Source organism: Octopus bimaculoides, chromosome 23 (genome assembly GCF_046866305.1).
Source record: "Octopus bimaculoides isolate indiv1 chromosome 23, ASM4686630v1, whole genome shotgun sequence".
NCBI classification, from domain to species: Eukaryota; Metazoa; Mollusca; class Cephalopoda; order Octopoda; family Octopodidae; genus Octopus; species Octopus bimaculoides.
The window spans coordinates 37,444,268-37,468,371 of NC_142950.1; the positions used below are offsets into that span (position 1 = coordinate 37,444,268).

At 39.3% G+C, this 24,104-nt stretch overlaps 2 protein-coding genes across 10 annotated transcripts; one reads left to right on the forward strand and one right to left on the reverse strand.

Annotated features, from left to right (window-relative positions):
• The first annotated feature begins 4,572 nt into the window (after window positions 1–4,572).
• LOC106876088 (metalloendopeptidase OMA1, mitochondrial) lies at window positions 4,573–10,241 on the forward strand. Of its 2 annotated transcripts, XM_089340294.1 has the most exons (8): window positions 4,573–5,831; window positions 6,432–6,660; window positions 6,946–7,119; window positions 7,471–7,578; window positions 8,324–8,452; window positions 8,940–9,014; window positions 9,777–9,923; window positions 10,044–10,241. In XM_089340294.1, exons 1-8 carry the CDS (start codon window positions 5,299–5,301, stop codon window positions 10,191–10,193), a joined length of 1,545 nt encoding a protein of 514 aa, XP_089196420.1. In that variant the 5' UTR covers window positions 4,573–5,298; the 3' UTR covers window positions 10,194–10,241. The 2 variants fall into 2 exon arrangements, with proteins under 2 accessions (XP_089196420.1, XP_089196419.1); XM_089340293.1 differs by lacking the exon at window positions 7,471–7,578 and having other exon boundaries at window positions 4,655–5,831.
• Window positions 10,242–12,495: 2,254 nt separating this feature from the next.
• Window positions 12,496–23,813, reverse strand: LOC106876086 (calexcitin-2). 8 transcript variants are annotated; one of them, XM_089340535.1, is made up of 7 exons: window positions 22,003–23,163; window positions 20,342–20,496; window positions 18,227–18,333; window positions 17,232–17,372; window positions 15,432–15,591; window positions 14,027–14,124; window positions 12,496–13,107 (listed from the first exon to the last, which is right to left on the reverse strand). In XM_089340535.1, exons 2-7 carry the CDS (start codon window positions 20,379–20,381, stop codon window positions 12,988–12,990), a joined length of 666 nt encoding a protein of 221 aa, XP_089196661.1. In that variant the 5' UTR covers window positions 20,382–20,496; window positions 22,003–23,163; the 3' UTR covers window positions 12,496–12,987. The 8 variants fall into 8 exon arrangements, with proteins under 8 accessions (XP_089196661.1, XP_089196664.1, XP_089196663.1 ...); XM_089340538.1 differs by having other exon boundaries at window positions 18,281–18,333; window positions 22,003–23,141; XM_089340537.1 differs by lacking the exons at window positions 20,342–20,496; window positions 22,003–23,163 and adding an exon at window positions 23,647–23,813.
• Window positions 23,814–24,104: the final 291 nt, after the last annotated feature.

A 24,104-nucleotide genomic window follows, 5' to 3' on the forward strand; every position in this document is an offset into this window, starting at 1 on the left:
GGGAAGTTTGCCGGTTACCGAACCCGGTTGACACCCCTCACAAATAATACCGGATCTCTCTCTCTCTCTTTCACTCATTCTTTATATGTATCTATCTATCTATATATATATTTTTCTCTGTCTCTATCTATATAGTTCTTTCTTTCACTCTCTCTCTCTCTCTCTCTCTCTCACACACAATATCTATCTATGTGCGTGCTTCTCTCTACCTGTCCTCCGCACATCTACGAACCATACCTACCAATCGTCGAATACATTACTCTAAGATGGTCGAATGGAACCAACGAGAGATTTTGTGTGCAATTGCTCGAACTGCTAGAAATAGCAGCCTAATCCACCACCCTTCCTTCTTCTAACATTGACTCTGCCGTCAAATGTCTTCTCAATCAAGGATGAAATGCGAGTTAGACAAGATGGATAAATGGATTGAAAGGTAAATAAGTAAACAGATCAACAGACAGTATTATATAAACACATAATGAAGACATCGATAGATTGTTCGACAGGTATTTGGAAAGATAAGTAGAGTTGACTGGTCGATTGACTGAGAGACCAGTACATAACCTTTACAGCCCAGGTTCTAGAAGCTTCTTCGCAATGTTCTTTGTAATGAACTTGGTGTTACTTTGGTATCCAATGTTCTGTGGTTCGGAGCCCATGCCTATGATGTCTTGTGAGAATATTAAAACGTTCCAATACATGACTGGTTTTTATTATTATTTTTATTTTAACGGCCCCTGGAAAGACGAATGGCAAAGCTGACCTCGGCCAGTTTGCTATTTACTACGAAAATGTTCAGAACTAAATATACTGTAAAATATTCTTCTTGCTTTATAATGATTTCAAATTTCGGAGGAAGAGATAAATCGACCACATGGACACTAGTACTCAACTGGTACTTATTTTATCGACCTCGAAAGGGTGAAAGGCAAAGTCAACCTCGGCGGAATTTTGAACTCAGAACGTAGACGGGCAAAATGTCGTGGCATGCTAACGTTTCTTATTTCTTTATTGCCCACAAGGTCTAAAATAGAGGGGTCAAACAAGGAGAGACAAAGGTATTCAGTCGATTACATCGACCCCAGTGCGTAACTGGTACTTTATTTATCAACCCCCGAAAGGATGAAAGGCAAAGTCGACCTCGGCGGAATTTGAACTCAGAACGTAACGGCAGACGAAATACTACTCAGCATTTCGCCCGGCGCGCTACCCATTCTGCCAGCTCCTCGCCGCCTTCCGCTTGATTTATGATGTCTTTTTATGTTGCAACATATCTTTGCTGTTCCCTTCACATCATGACTGCTTCTTCTCATCTTCAATTCTTCTATCATTAATACTGTTATTTAATATTTATTACATTGTCTAAGAAACACATTCCAAGCCTCGCACGGCGCTCCAAGTATAAAGCTATTCCCTGTATAGAAATTTGCAAACGTTTGTGTTGAGCACTTGACCTAATAATGAATCATTCGTAGTAATTCGATACTATACCATCTCCATTTTCAATGGTTTGAACTTGTTTAAACGTGGCTTGAAACGATGAAATTTTAATATTTTCCAAGGTTCATGTTACATTGTGCAAGAGATTGTGTTCTTTAATCTCTCCCGTATAGTATCTTACTCTCTTTTTTTATATGCTTAAACACTGATGTTGTAGGAAGTACTTATACATCTACGTTAATTAATTAATTTTTGGAACATTTTGGTTTTTTAATTCCTGTGATAATTGGATGGACGATCCATCGAAGAAATGTCAAGATAATCTTGCTGAAATTTGTGATGTAGCCTCTCTGCAACGAGGGCACATTACTCAGGTCCTACAACTTTGGCAACTGTCTTAGGAAGGGATGATCGAAGCTCTGGAGAGCTTTATTTCCATTCTTAGACTACCAAATAAAAATTTGATGATTGACTTTCAGATCGGGGAAATTATTGAAAATGGTTCCAGCTGAAAAGTTCTATCTTGAATGAAAATACTTCAATATATTTTATCTCTCTCTATATATAAAATTCTTTTTATCTGTCTGTTCCCTATGCATTCTCAAACGGCCGACCAAATGGAATCAAACTTTACAAGGTTGTGTCAACATGTAATTTTTTTTGTTTCATTTGGATTAAAACAATATAACATTGGCATTGGTTTGGTATTACGTGTCGAAAGCCCTCGACATGTTGTTGTGCGGCCCTCGACGAGTTTCTAGGTTACTAATTTCATACTGAGACAAATAAACTTTCATACGAAGGCAAATAAAATTAAGAACTGCAAAAAATTCAGTGTAAAGTGGACAATTAATATTTCATGCATGTGTTTTATGATGCGGCCCTCACCCACTTGGAAATGGTACGATGCGGCCTCCATTTGTAATGTGATGTAATAGTTTCACTTTTATTCTTTCGCTTTAAATTCTAACTAGACTTACTACGCAGCGTTGCCCGGTAAAGCATTCAAGGAATTGTTTGCCAGTTTGTAGAATGGGAATTCACGGTACTTATGCATGTATATATATATGTATTTAACCTAACTTCTAGACTTATTTAATTGGAACTATCCAAACAATAGTAATCAATTTACATGAGTAGAAGCTTTTTTTAAAACAATTGCTACCTTCAAAATCACTTGTTACTTTTGTTTTAAAGTGAAAGAGAAGAGAAAGTGAAAGATGTATGAACGTGTATATGAAATGGACGTGTGTGTGAGAGAGAGAGGGGGGAGAGAGTTCCACTTACACATACATGAAAACACACGTTCACTCACACACACTCTCTCTCTCTCTCTCTCTCATACACACACACACATGCACACGTACATGCAAAAAAGATGTACGCATATGTACTGATGTATGTACGTATACATGACAACACACCCCTTCACTCAATTTGTCTCTCCCTTTCTTTTTCACACACACGCCCATTTTATATACATCTTTCACTTTCTCTCTTTCACTTTAAAACAAAAGTAAATAAATAAATAAAAACTTTCATGGAAATTAACGAACTCCGGATGATGAAATCACAATCAGTTAAAAATATTTCCAAATGATTAAAATATTGTGTACGTCAAAAGTCAACGGTTTTTTTTTATTCTTAAAGATCTCGAAGACAACGTGTGTGTATATGACACAGATATGGTTGGAACTCGGACAGTCGACATTAAAGGGAAAAACACAATTTCGGTAAAAACTAGCGGGAGCGACAAGGCCCACTTCACCGGGAGCGACAAGGCCCACTTCACCGCAATTTTGGTTTGTATGACTGACGGAACGAAACTTACCGCGGCTGTTGTTTTGAGGAGAAAGACTTTCCCAAAAGAGAAGTTTCCGAAGGGCATAGTGGTGTATGTTCAGGAGAAAGGGTGGGTGGATGAAACCGTATTGACGAACTGGTTAAACGACATGTGGTTCAAGCGCCCAGGGGCTATGCTTAATCCAAAGTCGCTTCTTGTATGGGCTCATCTGATCAACAGCATAGAAAACAGATTCTTTTCTATTCTAGGCACAAGGCCCGAAATTTTTGGGGAGGGGGCCAGTCGATTAGATCGACCCTAGTATGCAACTGGTACTTAATTTATCGACCCCGAAAAAATAAAAGGAAAAGTCGACTTCGGTGGAATTTGAACTCAGAACGTAGCGGCAGACGAAATAACGCTAAACATTTCGCCCGGCGTCCTAACGATTCTGCCAGCTCACCGCTCTAAGATCCAAATATATTATATCTTCATAGGAACACCGAGTGCTGTTTATGTATACGTTTGCGCGCGCGTGCACACACACACGTATGTACCTTCACCGTTAGGCGTGTGGCCAAGTCGTTAGGGTGTTGCATTCACGATCGTTAGGGTCATGGGTTCGATTCCCGCACCGAGCCGCGCGTTGTTTTCTTGAGCAAAACACTTCATTTCACGTTGCCCCAATCCACTGAGCTGTAAAGGGATAAGCATGCGAGGGAATAGACTTTTCGATCAGGGGTAACTTCAACCGGCATGCCTAGCCAACGGGGTGGCACCATTCGAAAGCTAAAACAATGCCAAGTGCATTGTGACCAGCCATGTAGAACAACATCCGAGAGTCTGATCGTCGATCACGTGATATATATATATATATATATATATATATATATATATATATATATATATATATATATATATATGCATCGTTACATGCAGATACTTGCGTGTGTGCGTTGCGGGTATTCCCTCGTCAGACCCATTGTTGATAAAAACAGGAGTAGATAACTCTAACCAAATTATCTGACCTGAAAGCTAACAAAAGTTTCGCCGCTCCCGTTTTGCTTAAATCTTGACCTGTTCTCTTCCAATGTTTATGAGTAAAAGTTAGAGCGGAACAATAGAATCTGAAGAAACAACTAATGACGACGGTAAATTGCAAATGACTTAGATCGTCGACATAACGAAATATTAATTTATATTTGAATCTTTTTAGCGACCTTTACAGCATCGAGGTCGCCGGGTTTTACGAAGAGAGAGAAGGAGAGAGAGAGAGAGAGAGAGAGAGAGAGAGAGAAAGAGAAAGAAAGAGAGAGAGAGAGAGAGAGAAAGAGAAAGAAAGAGAGAGAGAGAGAGAGAGAGAGAGAGAGAGAGAGAATGACGAAGAGGTACGGACGTCGACGTGGTTTGCACGGAGAGTAACGAAGTTAGATACGGAGGGTGACGAATAACTGAGAATTTGGCAGACGACCATAATGACAGATTCAAGTCGCGGGAGTGACAACAAGTGAAATACGGTGAGCTAGTCTTGCTATAAGAACCTACAAATTCCTGTGGTATTCTGTGCCTTCTTCTCAGTCTCAGTGTCCTAAGAGCTTTACTGCTACTACGATGACTGTTACTATTGTTGTTGCTACATTAACTTTGTAAAGGACACGCACCTGCTGTAACGCTATCATCAACATCAACGCCAATTATAGCAATTATTGAATCCGTGATAACAACTATAAGCTCACTGGCACAGACAACAACGTCCATTGCATAAAATAAACACTTCACCGCCATTACCATCGCGGTTAATACCAATATCGACATCATCACGAGTAAACACCACGTGTAGGACGTCGGGTAACAACGGCGGCGGACACTAAAGATTATTTATGTGAGGCGTCCCAGATGCCAGTGGACTTTTAGAAGAGCAACAACGGCAGCAGATACACCATTACCACAACGAATACCTCGGCAAACCCCGCTACTAACAACAACCACGACGACGACGACCACCACCACCGCCACAACAACAACAATAGCAACAACAATAACAAAGTGAAAGAGTTTAAAAGAAAAAGAAAAGAATGAGTGTGATCAAATGGTGTCGGCTGGCTCACTTTTTCAACAGACACCCCTTCTGTTCACCTGGGAAAGCTCGAAACCCCAATCTGCCTGTTTTACCGTTGAACGTCGACCTCATATCTCAGTCCCACCACCACCACCACTACCGTCATCACCACCACCACCACCACCACCACCATCATCACTACCAACGCCATCATCATTATCAACATCATCGAGGCCATTACCAACAGCAACAACAACTATTTATAGCCCCAGGTCGATGGCAGAAACATGTTCTTAGTACCAAAGCAATACCAACGCCACTACGGGCCACCGTCGTTCCCAAACAAACTGTGTTTGCTTTCTCAAGAGGTCGTCACGGATTAGGTGTTGTCGGTCAGTTCAGCCCGCGTATGGTGACCACCGGCCAACAGCCATCAGTGAGAAGACTGGACGTAGCTTATTTCCACACGAGCGGCCCTCGTTATGTCCCGCCGGTCATTTGGATGTTCTTTAAGCCTATGGCCAAACTCACCGCCTTATTGGGCGGAAGGTATGTTTACACTGCTTCTCTATTGGAGTGTGACGTGGTTTTAACGGGTTTAATTTACCTATTTTATTTTCTTCTTGTTTCAGTCATTAGGTTGTGGCCATGCTGGGGCACTGCCTTGCAGAATTTTTACTCGGATGATTCGACTCTAGTACTTTAAAAAAAACAACACTTTCTCCTTTTGCCGAACTGCTAAGTTACGGGGATGTAAACACACCAACACCGGTTGTCAAGCGACGGTGGGTACACACACACACACGACGGGATTCTTTTAATTTCCGTCTACCAAATCCTCTTACTAATTCAAATGGTCAGTGACGTTCCAGCCATGACTACTTCGTCTTATTTTCAACCGTAGTGCATTTAAAACTACATTATCCAAAGTCTTTCATTGTTTACAAAGTTGAATGTGACTCAAAAGAGATTCGGCTGCTATTTCTAACAAGTCGAGTGGCCACATAGACGCACACTTGTCGTCTCATGTGACAAGATAACATCTGATGGACATACCACCCCCTGCTGCCACCACCTATTTTCCCCTCCCATGTCCACCCCATACCCTCTAAACCAGCTTCTCAATGCCATTTTTGGTTGTCGTTTCAGGAGGCTGCGACTGTGGTGGAGATCCTTGCCCCACCAAAAGAAGAAGCAAGTGCAAAGTGAGATTCTCAGTTCCTGGCAGAAATACCTTCTGGCTGCTGCACTCGGTCTCTTGGCACTGATCACCTATTATTCGGCCCATCTTCAGGAAACACCCATTACCAAAAGGATTCGCTTTATTGCTTTCACAGATGATCAGTTCATGAAGATTGCCAACTTTGAAGCCAAACTGGTAAAACTCTTCAACCGTGTCGTTTGTTTTTCTTTCCCCCTCTCCGTCTCTTCTTAATATTCACCATTATTATTCAGGTAGTGAACTGGCAGAGTCATTACCGTGTCAGGCAGAATTCTCAGTGGTGGAGTTCCTCTGTCTTTATGTTCTGGGTTCAAGTTCTGATGAGGTTGACCTTGTCTTTCATTTGGGGGGGGGGGGGTGATATAAAAAGTACCATTTCTAAACCTCTCGTTTTTAAAATTCTAACCTTATTTTCGTTTATATTTTCATCACTGATTCTAGCAACAAAGTTCCTTTAAAGACATCTACTTACCTGCCACACACCCTTCCTACAAGAGGATCATTAGAATTCTGGAAAATCTGGTGCGCAGCAATCGCAATGTTTTCAAAATGAAGGATCAAAAATGGAAAGTTGCCATTATCAGTTCTGAGGATTCTAATGCCTTTGTTCTTCCGGTAAGTGAACCTAGACTAGAACATTCTCATGGTTTTACACTGAGGTTTGGTAAACCTGAAATATCACTCAGCCTTTTTTTTTTTCTTGTACTGAACCTCAGTACAAGAGATTTTAACTATAAACTTGTCTGTAAGAATGGTATCAGTCTTTCCTAAAAGATACATGGTATCTTTTAGGAAAGGATGATAAGGGAAGGATGTGAGAAAGCGAGAGAGTAAGAGACAGACACAGGAGAGATCAGACACATCTCTTCTCACTCTTCACCACACACCTCTCAGAAATATCCATATTTGTATGTTGATAGGATTTACTTTGATTTATAAACTGTGTGTTTTATGATTGTTTTTCAGACAGGCCATGTCTATGTCCATGAAGGACTCTTGAACATGGTGGCTAATGATGACCAACTTGCTGTTATTCTGGCTCATGAATTGGCCCATGTTGTTCTGGGACATTCAGTAAGTTTCTCTATTTTGGCAACTGACCGCACCACCCCTGCTAACATCTTCCCACTCCCCTCTGTCCTCATCATGTAGTGTCCAGTAAACACCAACCTTCATTTGCTTTTATTCAAAGACTTCCTTTACCTCTCATACATTCCTTTTAATAACAACCATCAAGCAGACCATCTTCTCTCTTTAACTCAACATCAAACGACATCCAATGTGAATTATCATGAATCACATTCACTAGCAAATCTACCCATCTACGATGGAGGCACAAAACGAGGGAGGAGAGTCATAATAATAACAGCAGTAAAATGAGGGAGGAGAGTCATAATAACAGCAGTAAAATGAGGGAGGAGAGTCATAATAACAGCAGTAAAACGAGGGAGGAGAGTCATAATAACAGCAGTAATGAAAATCCAGAGTTACTTGAGGTCGGTGAATTTTTGATAAAAATGCAAAAATCGATATCCACGAAATAATCATACTTTCTGATTTTTTCATGTTAAAAGCCTTCCTGGCCAACTCATTAGCATGTCCGACCAAATGCTTGGCAGCATTTCTTCTGTCTTTTATGTTCTGAGTTCAAATTCTGCCAAAGGTTGATTTTCTGGTTCATCCTTCCGGGGTTGATAAAATAAGGTTCCTTTTGTGAACTGGGATCAATATAACCAACCAGCCCCTTCCCTCCCACCTCCAAATTTCAGGCCTTGTGCTTATAGTAGAAACGAATATTTATTTTTCCTTCTCTCCACAGGCAGAGAAAGTGAGTTATGCTCAGATCACTGATATCTTTGTCATTATTGCAATGGCAGCGATTTGGACATTCTTACCATTTGATGGCATCGCTCTTGTGACACAGGCATTTTACGAGAAAGTGGTTCAGGTAATTACATTTAACATGTTTTGGTTGTTTAACTAAGTTTCTGATAAAATATGCAATGTCCATGTTTTTATTATTTAATTTTTAAAAAATAATCAAGAATTTGAAGGGATTTAGTGTAATAATTAACTTGTCCATCATTAAACTGGTGTTTGAAACCTAACTTAACGAATAAACAATTATATAATTAAATATTGATGAAAATTAAGGAGTAAAATTTAATTAAGATTTAATTGTGAATCCTTTGAAAAGGTCAGTTTTGGCCAGGCTGGTTTCAAACGGATCAATTCTCTTATTTCATGAGGGACAGGTGTTGTAGTCTTAACCATACAGCCATACTGGCATTCATACAAATATTTCAAGTCTTTCTCTCTCCCTCTCTCCTATATTCTTCTTCTCTGTCTGTTCCTCCCTTCTTCTTCTCTCTCTTTCTCTCTCTCTCTCTCTCTCTCTCTCTCTCTCTACTGTGTCTTCTTCTCTTTCATCGCAGATTCTCCTTGATTTACCTTACAGTAGGAAATTAGAGACTGAAGCTGATATTGTTGGCATCAAATTGGCTGCAAAGGTTCGTATTGCAATGTCTTAGTGTAAATCCACTCACATAACTTTGTGTTTCTATCTCTCTCTCTCACACACACACAAACACACACACAGTGTGTTTTTATGCTTGTCCAACCATTTTTTGATAACTAGTGTAGGTCTGTTTATGTCCCTGTAACTTTACAGTTTGGTAAATGAGACCAAAATCATAAGTGGCCAGACTTAAAAAATGAAAAATAAGAACTGGAGTTGATGTGTCCTTCAAGGCAATGCCCCAGTGTGGCCACAATCCTATGAGTGAAACATGCTAAAGAATAAAAGAATAACATGTGTTAGGAAGCGCATCCAGCCATAAAAACCCTGCCAAAACAGACAGTGAAGCCTGGTGCAGTCTTCTGCATAGCCAGCTTCATGTCAGACCTTCCAACCCATGCCAGCATGGAAAGCAGATGTTAAATGATGATGATGATGATGATGATATGTACCTCCTTTTAAGCTGTCTCTCATAAATATGAACGATTGTATTTTTAAAATCGAATTTGTTTGCTTAGCTTTCCATATGCCAGACCTGAATTGCATGTCTTTTATTGAGGGAGGAAATGTTACTGGGTAGGCAGCCAGGGTGATTGGAAGTTGGGGTCAGCCAAGAAAAATGGTGTCAAAGATGACAGGACCCTGACGTTGTGGTTGTACAGTGTTGGGATTGTTATTTACTATTTAATAATGTCTATTTTATAATGTCTTGTTATTCTGGCCACACTTACCTTCTCTCTACTTACCTGTACAGGCCTGTTACGATATCAGGGAAGGAAGCAATTTCTGGAAGCAGATGGAAATAAACGACAAGCTGAATCAAGTGACCTCGCCCCAATGGTTGTCGACTCATCCCCTCCATTTGCAGCGTGGTCAGCTGATTGACCACTTGGTCCCAAAGGTAGGTAAACAAGAAATGGGATTAGATACATTTGACAGATATTTGTCCTCATCTTCTTTGTTGTTAACACAAAGTTTCGGCTGAATTGTTTATATTGTCTTTGATTTTTTTGTTTTAAAGGCTATAGCAGTGCGTGACCAATGTGGATGCCCACCTTTGTCCAGCGTCGATCCAAGAGAGAAGTTTAAGAAGTTTGAGGAAGCAATGGAAAATATTATAAGAAGCCAACAAGCTGGACAGAATTTGAAACAAATCAATGTTCTGATGTAGATGCAACAATTTTTTACAATTTTTACAATAAAATATATTTTTATGAAATTTTATTGTTGTTGTTGTTGTTGGTATGGTTGATTAATTTCAAGTGAGTTTCCCCTGCATTCCCTGGGTTTCAAATCTTGGACTACATAATCAAGCGTCTCTAGTTCTAATATGTCCAATGTGCCGATGCCGAGGCTGATGCCAGTGCCACCTGACTGGCTGCTGTGCTGGTGGCATGTAGAAAGCATCCGCTAAAGTCTCGGAGTGGTTGGCATTAGGAAGGGCATCCGGCTGTAGATGCCTTGCCAAATTAGATTGGAGCTTGGTGCAGCCTCCCGGCCTGCCAGTTCTCACTTAAACCGTCCAACCCATGCCAGTGTGGAAAGCGGACATTAAACGACGACGACGATGATGATGGTGTGTCTAAAAGATTTTTTTTTTTTTTTACTTGTCGAGTAAGGGACATAACTCTTGCAGATCGTCCAGGACTGGTGAAGTCGATGTGGTTTCTGGGGAATTAAATAGCTGTCGCCGGTTAAGAAGGAAAGTTTTAGGAAAGACATGAACCGTGGGAGATTGAAGTGGGACAACGTTCCAGGGAAGCAAGGAGTGGATATAGTGTTTAGCGTGGGGCTGAGGGGGTTGGAAGTACTAAGAGTGGTAAGGTATGGAAAGATGAGTGGAGTGGGGGTGCCCGATTTATGACAAATCGGAACCAGCCAGTTCTGAGGGGCAGAGGCCATTATAGTGACAATAGGAGAGAGAGTGTAATGTGAATTGAATGCCGTATGGTTACTATTTCTAGCAGAGCCAGTGACCACATAAAGACCCACTCATTGGTTTGATATAATTGATAGTTAATTATATGGGCGATCTAATTGGGGGCAGGAAAGGGAGACATCTTGTCTGTCTGTGCACAAGACTTGAATCTTATGAAATGTGGAGGCAGAAATTTGCTGGAATTGAAAATGTTCAGAGAAAAGAGATGAGCTGAGGGAATAAAAAAAGGTGTTAAAGGAATCAGAGACGATTTGTAAAGAAAGACGACATTCTTGGTAAACAGATTTGTGCTGCGATCGATTAACCATTCGAATGGTACATTTACTGCTCTCTTTTCTGTTTCAATCTATGTACTTTGTACTTTTAGCTTTCATTCTGGTCTTTATTTTCTACTAATTGCAACTTTGTGACCCCTCTTTTATCCTTTTCCGACTTCATTCTATGCTTATGTCAATAGAAGACACAAATTACTTGAGCTGGGGGATAGGGGAAGACGTATTTTTCCAAAATGAGATAAGGGAAATAACTCCGTGTAAATAAATTTTCGAACGTGTTTAAAGAGTTGCTTCCCTTGTTACTTTGAGACGCACACCAAACTATTTTTAGTATTATTTCCATGGAAGACTGTTTATTGATTAAAATAAGAGAAACGTGAAGTATATCGAGTTACAATAGTAATTGTTATTAGATGATAATATTTTCAATCGAAAATCTAAGGAAGCTTCTTTAACAAGAACAAGAACACCACCAGTAGCGGTCAGCGGGAAAAGATTGATAGAGACGCGCCGCCAGTAATGTTTAATTGATGAGCAATTTATGATCGGGTTGAGAGAAAGTGTCATGTGACCTCACTAATAATTGAAACTGAAGAGTTGAGAAAATGTGAGGGGGCAGCAGGAAGAGGAGTGATTTGGGAAGGTAGGAGTGAAGAGGAAATGAAAAGAAGAAAAGTGCGTATGCAAGGAAAGAGAGAGAGAGAGAGAAAAAAGATAAACAGAGAGAGAGAGAGAGGGAGGGGAAGATATAGTGGAGGAAGGAAGAGTGCTTTGAGCATTCCAAAACAAAGCTCTGTTGAGTGGAGGATTTAATAGAAAATGAACTCACGTGCTGGACGTTCGTTGTTTGAATTGGAAAATCGATCGCGTACTACTCTCCACCTTTCCCTTCTCTCCTTTTTCTTTCTCCTTTCTCAATATGTATGCATGTGTGTGTGTATGTATGTGTGTATGTATGTCCTACGAAAGCTTGTAAACGACTTCAACGTGTTGTAGTTCCCAGGGTAGAGCCCGCGCACACACACACAGACACAGGTATATATATGTGTATATATACACATACACACACACAAGCAGACACATATATATTTATGTATGTACGTACGTATGTATATGTACGTATATGCGTGTATATGTTTATATTTATACATCTATCTATCAATCTCTCTCTCTCTCATTCACACTACACACACACACACGCACACGACCCCACACAGAAGGTATAAAGCGGTGGTATGAAGAAAGAAAAGAGTACTCAATACGCATAATAAATAAATTTTATTGTTGTTGTTCAGCACTGTCCCATTAAGTCATTATTCAAACTACACACACATACAGCATATATATCTCACTCTATACTTGTATATATATATACACATATACACGTATACACAGAGAGACAATAACGTGTATATAATTACATGTATTTTCTTATTCATACCTATTCATGCATGAATGAGCGAGCATATACGCATATATATATGTATGTATGTATGTACGTATGTGTGTGCTAATAAGTGTGTATATGTCTATAAATATACATGTAATATTTGTGTGTATGTGTGTGTGTGTGTGTGTGTGTGTGTACATGTGTTCATTTTCACGTTCGTATCTGGATTTATGTTCAAGCATAACATCTATTTTCGCATCTGTTTTAGATGTGTCCAAGTATTATTTTTTAAGATGCCCCACGCAACACTCCAACGCGTTTTGGTTCGATACAATTTTCGCAAGAAACGCGGTGTTTGATTTCAATCGAGGAAGTTCAGTCTGCCCGTAATGAAGTTGCCCAAATCACTCGGCTCATCCGACTGGAAATATTCGAAAGACAGTTCCTTGAAATACTCTAAATCGACGACCTTTTCTTGGTTCTGAAACGACATGACGTCACAAATATGCAAATTAGATCGATGAATAAAGAAAAGAAGGATACCAACAAATAAAGGGGTCCTCTAATATAACTACGGGTCCACCAAATTTTCTGTGGGTGAAATATGTTTGTCGTGTGGGAACTCGTTCATTGTTATATATATATATATATATATATATATATATATATATATATATATATATATATATATAGAGAGAGAGAGAGAGAGAGAGAGAGAGAGAATTTATAAAAAGACGAAGACGGGTGTGTAAACAACAAACAGATGTATTAGTTTAACGCTGGGGAAGTGAGAAAGTCATATATATGCATATATATGTATAAACGTGTATATATACATATATATACACCCATACATACATATATACGCGCACACACACGTAAAGCAAGTTGAATGTGTTGAAAATAAAACCATAAAGAATGTGGATATGTGTGTGCTTCTATGAGTGTGCGTGTATGTATGTCTACGTATGTATGTGTGCGTGTGTGTCTACCACACACACACACACACACACACACAAACTTTTTTAATCTTTGAGTTACTCAGTTTCATCAACAAATAATTCAGTGAATGATTTGCAGGGGTCTGAAGATTGTTATAAGGTTCGCAGTCGGATATTATGAAACTGCAGGTACTCCGATGGATCAAAAGGCTTCTTTTTTTTAATAAACACACACATACACACTCACTCACTCATTCACTCACTCACTCACTATCTCTGTCTGTCTGTCTGTCTCTCTCTCTCTCTCTCTCTCTCTCTCTCTCTCTCTCTCTCTCTCACTGTCTTTCTCTCTCACACACGCGCTAATATATCCCACCACATACAGATGCACGCACATTCACATGCATCAATATCGATCACTCGATAAACAAAGGAATTATTAGAGACGGTTAGAGATACCTTTGAGAATATGATGAATGCAGTCCTGGCATCTTTTGCAGGAACTCCAAAGTCTGACAGAACATACTCGAATTCCTCAATATCGATGATTCCATCTCCTGAATAGAATAATATTTAGAAGCTCCAGGTTACTCAGAGGACAACATGGATGTTACAGAAGCAACGTGATTGATAGAAAAACTATTTTGTTATAAGCACCCGAATCAGCGTGGTTCGTTTGGAATTTTGTATTTTTTTTATACATAAAGTCTATAGGGAGAAGTTGTTCTCCGGGGCAAAAATCCCACAGCGAATCCCATTGACATTCGAGTGTACAATATCGTATTAAAAATCAATACACACACCGTTATTTTGATCTACGCTTTTTCGTGTTTGTGTTGAATCATTTCTAGCTTGGGATGCTTCAGTACATATCGGCAAATATTTTGTTTGATGATTTCTGTATAGGGACAGGATTTTCTGTTAAACTCCAAAGAACCGCGATGATATCTATCCAAGAGAGAATTGGCCCTGCAGATGGGATGTTCGCATAATACCATCGCCCGGCAATCTAACTGAAACTATTTGAAACGGCGGTACGACATGCTTTTTTTAACACAATAACACTCGCACCCACATTGCTAATTTGACCAAAAATGTTATTCGAGATCTGGATTAGGCAGTTCTACCATACCCATTGTATTCTTCTTATATTACACCTTTAGATTATCACTCTTTCGGTTGCTCTTCAATAATCTGTGAGGCGTTTCGTTCAACAACGATGTGGAGCTGAAAACGCGGTTTGAGGAATTCTTAGAATCAAACCCCACTGATTTCTACCATCAATGCATTGAAGAATTCGTGGAATGTTACCAAGAATTTGGGAACAATGAAGGAGAATATATCGCTGACTGATTTGTTAAAACTGTTGATGAAAAATAAGGATTGAAATGAATGGAAGAAAAGAGAACGAATTTATCTGACAACCCAATACGTGTGTGTACGAATAAAAGGCAACAAAAACAAAGACAAGATGGCTTTGACTGGAATGTCTTCTCATCTTTTTTTCATCAGGACGACACGAAACTAAGCAAGAACGACAACAACAATAATTCTTTCTAATTTTGGCACAAGGTAAGCAATTTTGAGGGGAGGGGTAAATCGATTAGATCGACCACGATACTTAAACTGGAGATTTTATTTTAATAAACCTGGAAAGGCTGAAAGATAAATTTAGCCTCAGTGGAATTCGAACTCAGTAAGGTAAATAGCCGGAAGAAATACCAATATGCGTTTTTATCTGTCGCCATAACAATTGTGTCAGCACGTCGCCTTAACAACAACAACAACAATAACAACAACAACAACAACAACAACAACAACAACAACAACAACAGCAGCAGCAGCAGCAGTAAAATCAACTCACTGGTTCTGTCGTATAAACTAAAGCGATATTCAATATAGTCGTCCAACCAATCAGGAATGTTGTGGGTGAGGCCAGCGGCAGGGGGAGGACAGGCCTTGTCTTTGATTTTTCTTTTCTTTGATGTTGTCGCATTCAGTGCCAGATTGGTCCACATTTTGATCTAGAAAGAAGTATTACATACTTAGAGTCATACATACATACATACAAACAAATATCTCAAGGAATACTGATCGAATATTCCCATCAAAACTTCTGGTTGTTTGGGACAGAGGGGCAAAGTTATGTACCATCATAGAGGTCAGCTGCCCTCCAGATATAAATGCCTCTTTGGAAATCAAAGAAAACGAAGATATTTATGGACAACTGCTTTGAAACCTCCAGCTTCTATATCCAGACTATGAATTCATAATCATACTAATAATAATTGGAGCACTAGGTTTTGTTAGTAAATGCTTAAAGGAGAATCTGGATAAACTGGGATTTTAAGAAAGAGAAACTAACCGGCTGATTCATACATTACAAGTGCGGTGTTATTATTATTATTATTATTATTATTATTATTATTATTATTATTATTATTATTATTATTATTATTATTTCGCTTAGGAATAGCGATATTAATAACCTGCAGTTAGGACTCAATACATGTTCGCTTCAGAACTTAGCGTCAGTCGAATGCTGAACAAGAACAAGAAATTAGAATGACAAAGGAATAGGCAATCATGTTATGAACTTCATTAGCTTACAGATGTTTCTGCTGAAAGGTACAATGCACTCATAGCTGAATGCTTGTGTGTCACTCGATAGCTTCATCGGAACTTTAAAAAATGACACGATGGCTATGGGTGGAATACTTTTGATCATAGGTCTACTTCTAAACAAGAACGACATACAAAGTACACACAAACACACACACACGCACGCACGCACACACACACTCATGCACACATACATACATGTATATATATATATATATATATATATATATATATATATATATATATATATATATATATATATATATATATATATATATATATATATATATATATATATATATATATATGTATATATATATATATATAAAAACAAATAGTAAATGAGTATATGCATATATACGTACAGGTATGTGCATACCGACATCCACCTGTATGTATAGGTGCATATCTGGGTACAGGACATTGCAAACAAAACAGAGACGAGAAAACACACAAGCCACATAGAGAACATTCTACTTCATCAGCTACCTCCGTTTTAACACCGGCGTTTCGAAGAGCTAGGCAGGACGCATCGTTAAAACAGCTCTTCCCATGGACCGCAAATTAAATTTGTATACACAAATTAAATCTTGCCATGGAGGAATGTTGTGGCGGACAAAAAACAAGACAGGAAAACAAACAGAAAAGGCTTTACGGCCAGACGAGAAAAATTATTTGTGTATGAACGCTGTGAGGCACGAACTTGAAAGTAGGGACGAAATGGTTCGTGTGTTTGCTCGGCGACAGCCAAGGAAGAAAAGGATTATTGACCGGAAGCATGTGACCATGACGGTGTAAGGGGAAGAGAGTGAGTGGCAGAGGGAGAAACAAAGGGAGGAAGTAGAAGAATAGGTGAGCAACGAGAGGAAAAGAGAAAGAGAGGAAGTACGAGGGGGAAAAAAGAGATACGTAGTAGTAACAAAGGAAGAACGAGAGGGGTAAAGCGAGATACGTAGTAGTAAAGAGGAAGAACGAGAGGGGGAAATAAAGAAAAATCATTTAAAAATGACAAGTTGTCACCCGAATATTTTGGAGCACTGACCCATTCTTCAGCTGTGATGTGACCATCACTGTCGAAATCTGCCACGGCCTGGAGCTTTTCCCACACCGACAGAAATACACTGCAGGCACGAACCCTCTCCTCTTGGCCCTCGCTCTTCCAGCCGCTTATTCGACATATCTCCTGTGAACAGAGAAACGGCTGATACATGTCAATACACACACACACACACACTTGCATGTATGTATGTATGTATGTATGTATGTATGTATGTATGTATGTATGTATGTAACAAAATGATGGATAAAATGTTAGATTAATCAGAAGAGAAGTCATTCATTTCGTTTTCAGTTCATCATCTGCTTTATTGTTAAAAGTTTGGATGGGACGCGACGGTTCCAAGTAAAGAAACGAATATCGTAACTTCGGAAAGTTCTGCTCTAGGGATCCCGGCTCTGATCTCTAATTTACAATGTTACAGTCTTGTCACATAATGTGCCATTACGTCACACATGTCTATGCTACGCTCATACGTAATTCAGAGAAAAATAATAGTGTTGAACGAACAACCGGATCCTCATCGACGAACGACGGAGAACCACCAGAAACCAGAACTATGTTCTAGTTATATTGATTTGCTTTTCATTTCCAGAACGTTTCCAATTTCCTTATTAGTCTGTTACTTTTCCTTTTTAACATTAAAGTCGGGGCGTCGACGTTTCTAGAGCTTCGCGGTCCCATTTTCTCTTGAAGCATCGTACATAGAACTTGACCCCAAACTGCATTAAGCACAGAAGACGAATTAATTGTAAAATAAACGATTGCCAGACCCACAGCACCCTCCACAAGATCATTAGAACGAAAACGAACCATCTAGTCATTTGATCTGTTAGAAATAGCGGCTAAAAATATCCTTAAAAAATCATCTTGCAGTTTTTTAAAAAGCAGGCGGGACACGGTAGATAATGTAATCAGAGATGCATTATGTTTAAAAAAAACTCTGATTGGATGATCATAGTTGGAGATCCTATACTCACAGGTCTGCTCTCCAAGAGAAACGTCATGAACAACAATATTTGATCTGTACTCACCTGTCTGCATAAGTCGAAGTCTTTCCAGTCTAAATACCCGCTTTTGTTAAAATCTGTTGGAATAGAAAGAAAAAAGAAAAATAGAAAGGAAGAAGGAAAGAAAGAAGAAAGGAAGAAAGGAAGAATTAATGAAAGAAAGAATGAATGAAAGATAGAAAGAGATAAAGAAAGAATGAAAGAAAGGAAGGAAGAATGAAAGGAAGATAGGAAGGAAAAGAAAGAAAGAAAGAAGGAAAGAAAAAAAGAAAGGAAGGAAGGAAGAGTGAATGAAAGTGAGAGAGGGAGGGAGGAAGGACTATTATCGTTGAATTTCTTTCGGTGATATTTCTTGGCAGACGGGTTCGTATTTCTCAGATACAGCCATTTCGAGGATCAGGGAACATTTGTAAAACATTTCAGGGATTCTCCGTTTGAGGGTTTTTTTTGGAGGAAACATATGCACACAATCACGTATACATGTGAAACACACACACACAGGTAGACATCAATCAATTCAGGTAACCACAAACATCACGGACTCTCTTAAACAAAAGAGATTTGACATTTTGTTTGTGACCGGCTGGAATTCTTTAAAAAAAAAGAAATTAGATAATAAATAACGAATATATCACACAGAGCCACACATACATACAAGTATCCACAGATACGCGTACAAACAGATAGATAGATACATACATACATACACACACGCATACATACATGCATATATATATATATATACACTCATGTACATACATACATACATACATACATACATACATACATACATACATACATACATGTATGCACATAAACTCGTTGAATTTGACTTGAAAGGCAGTTACAGTTTAGTTAATATAAAATCAATACCATAATGGGGCAGTTAAATTTGCTAAGTCAGGACACACACACACACACACAGACGTTGTTTAGCAGATGCTGTCTCTGTGATTCCAAACAACGCATAAAGGCTATCTGCAATGATCTCAAGCCTCTTCATTCCTCACTTTTTGAAATTTTGTCTACGAAAGATATTAGTTTTTTTGTTCTATTTTTTTTTAGAAGCTTCCATTTAGGCGAATCTCTTGCAGATTTTATTCTCCTCGCAGTGAATGTCCTTGACAGATCAGTGAAGTATCTCCAGTGGTGGTAATCACAAAACTGGCACCGATGCCACGAAGGAAACGGTTCGTGGAATATTGGTTTGGAAGAGGAACGGTCAGACTGTCAGATTTTGAAAACCAAATTAAAGATACCTTTCCAGACTTTTCAAATACGGTATAACACATACATACATACATACATACATACCCCGTTGTTGATGTTGAAATTCCAATGAAGGCGCTTTGGATCTAGGTTAGAAACCGGTTCTTTCTCTATTGGCAAGAAATCTTGAAATAAAATTGAACAATCACACGCACACACTCACACACACACACACACACACACACACACACACACACACACACACACACACACACACACACACATGTATATATTGTTCATAGACGAGATCCAGGTGTTCCCCGTATAGAATACACTTGGTAGCGCTCAAGAGATTCAAACTTGAGCGGAAGCAAATTAGACAGATCAATAGATATAAAGTGTATATATATGTGTGTGTGTGCATATATATGCGTGTGTACGTTCACACATATCCATGTATGTGACACAAATTGACAGCCTCTGAGTTCCACCCCAGCTGTTAACTTTTACATAAGCAACACATCAATCCACTTTACCTGCCATATTGATTTCTACATCAGATACTCTTTGTATTACACGAAAATACATTTTAATATACTATCCGACTCTGAGGCGGCCAGTTAGCAGAAGCGTTAGCGAGCCGGATAGAATGCTTTGCAGCATTTCGTCCGTCTTTACGTTCTGAGTTCTAATTCCGCGAGGTCGACTTCACTTTTTATCCTTTCGAGGACCATAATATAAGTACCAGTTGAGTACTGAGGTCGATGGGATCGACTTACCTCCCATTTCCCACGAAAGGGCTGGCGTTGTGCCTAAATTCGAAATCAATATACTTTACTATACACACATTGAGCAAATTAAAAAGGAGAGACTTGCCGAAGGACTGTGTGTGTGCTACTTTCCTTTGCTCGTTCATTCCCTTTTGTATATTTGAGCGTATGTTGCTGGTGGCAGAACACGAGTTGCAGAAATGTTGCAGAAGATACCTTTCTCCAAAGAAAGGACCTCCTCTGGCTATCTACGTCTATATTCTTTGAAAAATGGAAAAAACATTCTATAACTGCAGGCGCAGCAATAAGCATTGGGAAAATTAATGATTAGATATAAAAAAGAAAAGAAAACTATTACTTTACAGTAATTACATGAATTAGCACAGAATTTTATTTAAAAGAAGTTTATTTTCCGTGAAAGAAAAAAGAAGTCAAAGACAGCGAAAGAGTGAAATATTATTTTGGGTTCTGTTTTGTGGGGTGGGAGTGGGGTGGGGGTGGGGTGGGAGTGGAGCTACGTAAGCAGGAAGGTGAACGTGAATCATCTTTTGAATGGATTGGATGAAACCATTCTCAGTGAATCGACATTCCTGAAGCAAATCGAAAATTGTCTGCAATATTTTAAAGTAATTCATCCAGATTGCAAACATGTATGTGTGTGTGTGTGTGTGTGTGTGTGTGTGTGTAGCTATACGTCAGCTTTTAATGCGTAATTTAATTTTCTTTTACACGAACAAATAGGCTTCACTCTATTTCCGTACAAGGCACAGATGATCCGAAATGATCCGAGTAAATGGTGTTGATAAGCCACAATAATGGCGAAATATCCGTGTCTACCATTCTCTGTGATTCCGAGGCGAATTGTCTCACCTGGTCTGTGACATTCAGGTGTTCTTTAATACTCGGTGTCGCTTGGGGAACTTTCCCCGGACACTTTCCGGCGGTAAATTTGGCGTATAAACAAAAACACACTGCATATGTGTAATTAATAATGTTTACACACACACACACACACACGAAGAAGCGGATGCATCTATCAAGAGCGGGTGGGGTGGAGATGATCTGCTCTGGCCATGTCATATAAATGGAAAATGACCGGTGTATAAAGAAGTGGCGAACGATCCAAGTTGAGTGGAAACCGTGAAACGTGAAAGACCGGGGAGGACCTGAGATGAAGTGTTGATACGAAGATAGTGCATCTTGTGGCGGGGATGACAAAGGGGCCGGTTGATTGGTGATAGGTGGAGGTGCAGAAGACCTGACCACCCACTGCGAAATGAACAATGAAACGATGGCATTTTTTTTTCATCCCACAAAGCCTATATTTGCGGCCTCCAATCATGACCACGGTCAAAATAGCCCGCATTGGGATTGAACCTGAGAACTCATGCTGGCGAAGCGAACTTTTAAACATTCGGTCATCAGAATCCAATGACTTGAAGCAAGTGAAGAAATAATACTGATGATGATGATGATGATTTCAAATTTTGACCGAAGACCTATTATTTTGCGGAGAGGGGTCAATCGATTGACATCGATCCCAATAATTGATTGGTATTTTAGTTTATCGATCCCGAATGGATGAAAGACGACTTCGTTGGGATATGAACGCGGAAGATAAAGAACTGGATGAAATATGATGAGAGAGAGGAGAGAGATAGATAGATAGATTGAGAGAGAGAGAGAGAGAGAGAGAGAGAGAGAGAGAGAGAGAGAGAGAGAGAGAGAGAGAGAGAGAACGGAGAGAGAAAATAATTCCTAACTTACCGAAAAACGTATGGAACTCATGAAGAAGTTTCTCTTTGCGAAAACTGGAAATATCATTCCCTTGTGTTGCAGAACTGTTTTCGTTCCCCATTTCTACAGCTGACCCCTAATTTTCCGTTGCGGTTTCAACCTTTCCCGGTTAATAATTATTTTCCTCCGATTCCCATTTTCTACAAATGAATCCAAGGAAGGGAATCACTTCTTGGTTTTGATATTGTTTTTTATTTTGTCTTTCTACTTCGTTCTAGTTAATTCCGCTCGTTGTTGTTGGTTGTAGTGTAACCCCCACCCCCACCCAGGCCTGCTGTAAGATTAGGAAAAAAAAAATGTCACGTAGATGATGGTCGTTCACCCCAGCACAGTACGGTGTGATTTGAAGGTGGATATTATTTCGCTGCTATCTCTAGCAAAAAGGTTGACCACATCCAGGTATCCCCTCCAAACTTCTCATTGATTTTAGTGTTTTCTGTTTTGTTGTTTTTTCTTGTATCTGCTGGTCAGTTGGTTGGCAAAATAAATGGATTTTTACAGCGTCCCCAATAACTGAAGTTGTTGGTCAGACGTATGTCGTCAGGTCTGAGAATTCACAAGCAAGGAAGATATTCTCGGAGAGAAAAGCAAATATTCCAGGTGGGTCAGCTTTGTTGGCGAGAGAAATGGATGCACGGCGGCTTCTGTGGCTTGGCAAGTCTTTAACTACAGCTGGATGCAGACAACTGTCTTGGTTTCGCCTTATTTAGTCTCTCTCTCTCTCTCTTTCCCACTTCCCCCCTCTCTCTCTCTTTGACTATCTATCTATCTATCTATCTATCTATCTATCTATCTATCTATCTATCTATCTATCTATCTATCTATCTATGTCTCAGTTTGTCACTTTTTCTTGTTTTCTCTCTCATTTTCTCTCTCTCTCTCTCTCTCTCTCTCTCTCTCTCTCTCTCTCTTTCTCAAACACGCGCGCGCACACACATACATGCACGCTCGCCCAAGATACTTTCTCAATGTCCTACATACATACATACACACACACGCACGCATACAAGCGAATACACACACATCTAACAAGCCACACTACCAGCTGCACCACCAACACTTCACCACCACCACCACCGCCACCACTTCCACACACTTGACGAGCGTTTGAGATATGTGTTTTAGTCCAGGTGAAAACCTCGTTCTGTGCTTTCACAATATGCTTCCCCCCACCACCACCACCACCGCCACCGCCACACACACAGAACCACACTATCAAAAAGACAGAGAGAGACGCGCGCACCAGAAACACACATCCATATAGACCTGCACAGATGGCGGTCATAAAGACGATATGTGTATGTGTGTGTGTGTGTGATTGTATGTATTTTGGGGTGTGTATGTGTATGTATACATATATATATACATGCACACACACACATACACACACACACACACACACATGCATAGGCCGGATACCCAGGTAATAGAGAACCCAGTTGGTGTCCAATTTCCTGAAAAAGAGACACGGTAATTCTTCATAAAAGTATTCTTGCGATATCCAATGACAAAAAAAAGTTTTTCTTCATAAAAAAAGATACAACAGTCAAAAAAAAAAAAAGAGAAAGAAACACAAAATAATAAACAAAACAAAAACAGAAATAAAAACAAAACCTGTCATCTGTGGCAAACATAGACAAACATTTGTATACGAAGTGCTTCACAACAAACAACCCCGGCCCCTCCGCTCCCTTGAGCATCGACGTAAATATTGCTCTAGTTTCCCGCACGTGAATATCCAGCGTATGCTTCCGCAATACTTATGTGACAGATTCTGAGATAAGAAATAAACATTAGATGTTATTGATACGATTTTGTAGCGGCAAATGAATATTGGTTTTCTTATTTTATTGATATATTATTTATGTCTCTATTTGACTGAATGGAAAGTGTGTGTCACTATCGACACGCAGGGAAATGAAATATTTCAAATGAATGACAGTAAAGATGACACAAAAAGAGAAATATTGTTTTTATTCTTGAATATAAATCAATTTTGAAGAAGGATATTTTCTCAGCGAAGTGAAAGAGAGATTGAGCTTTGAAGAGGATGGGTTGTAATATATTTCGTA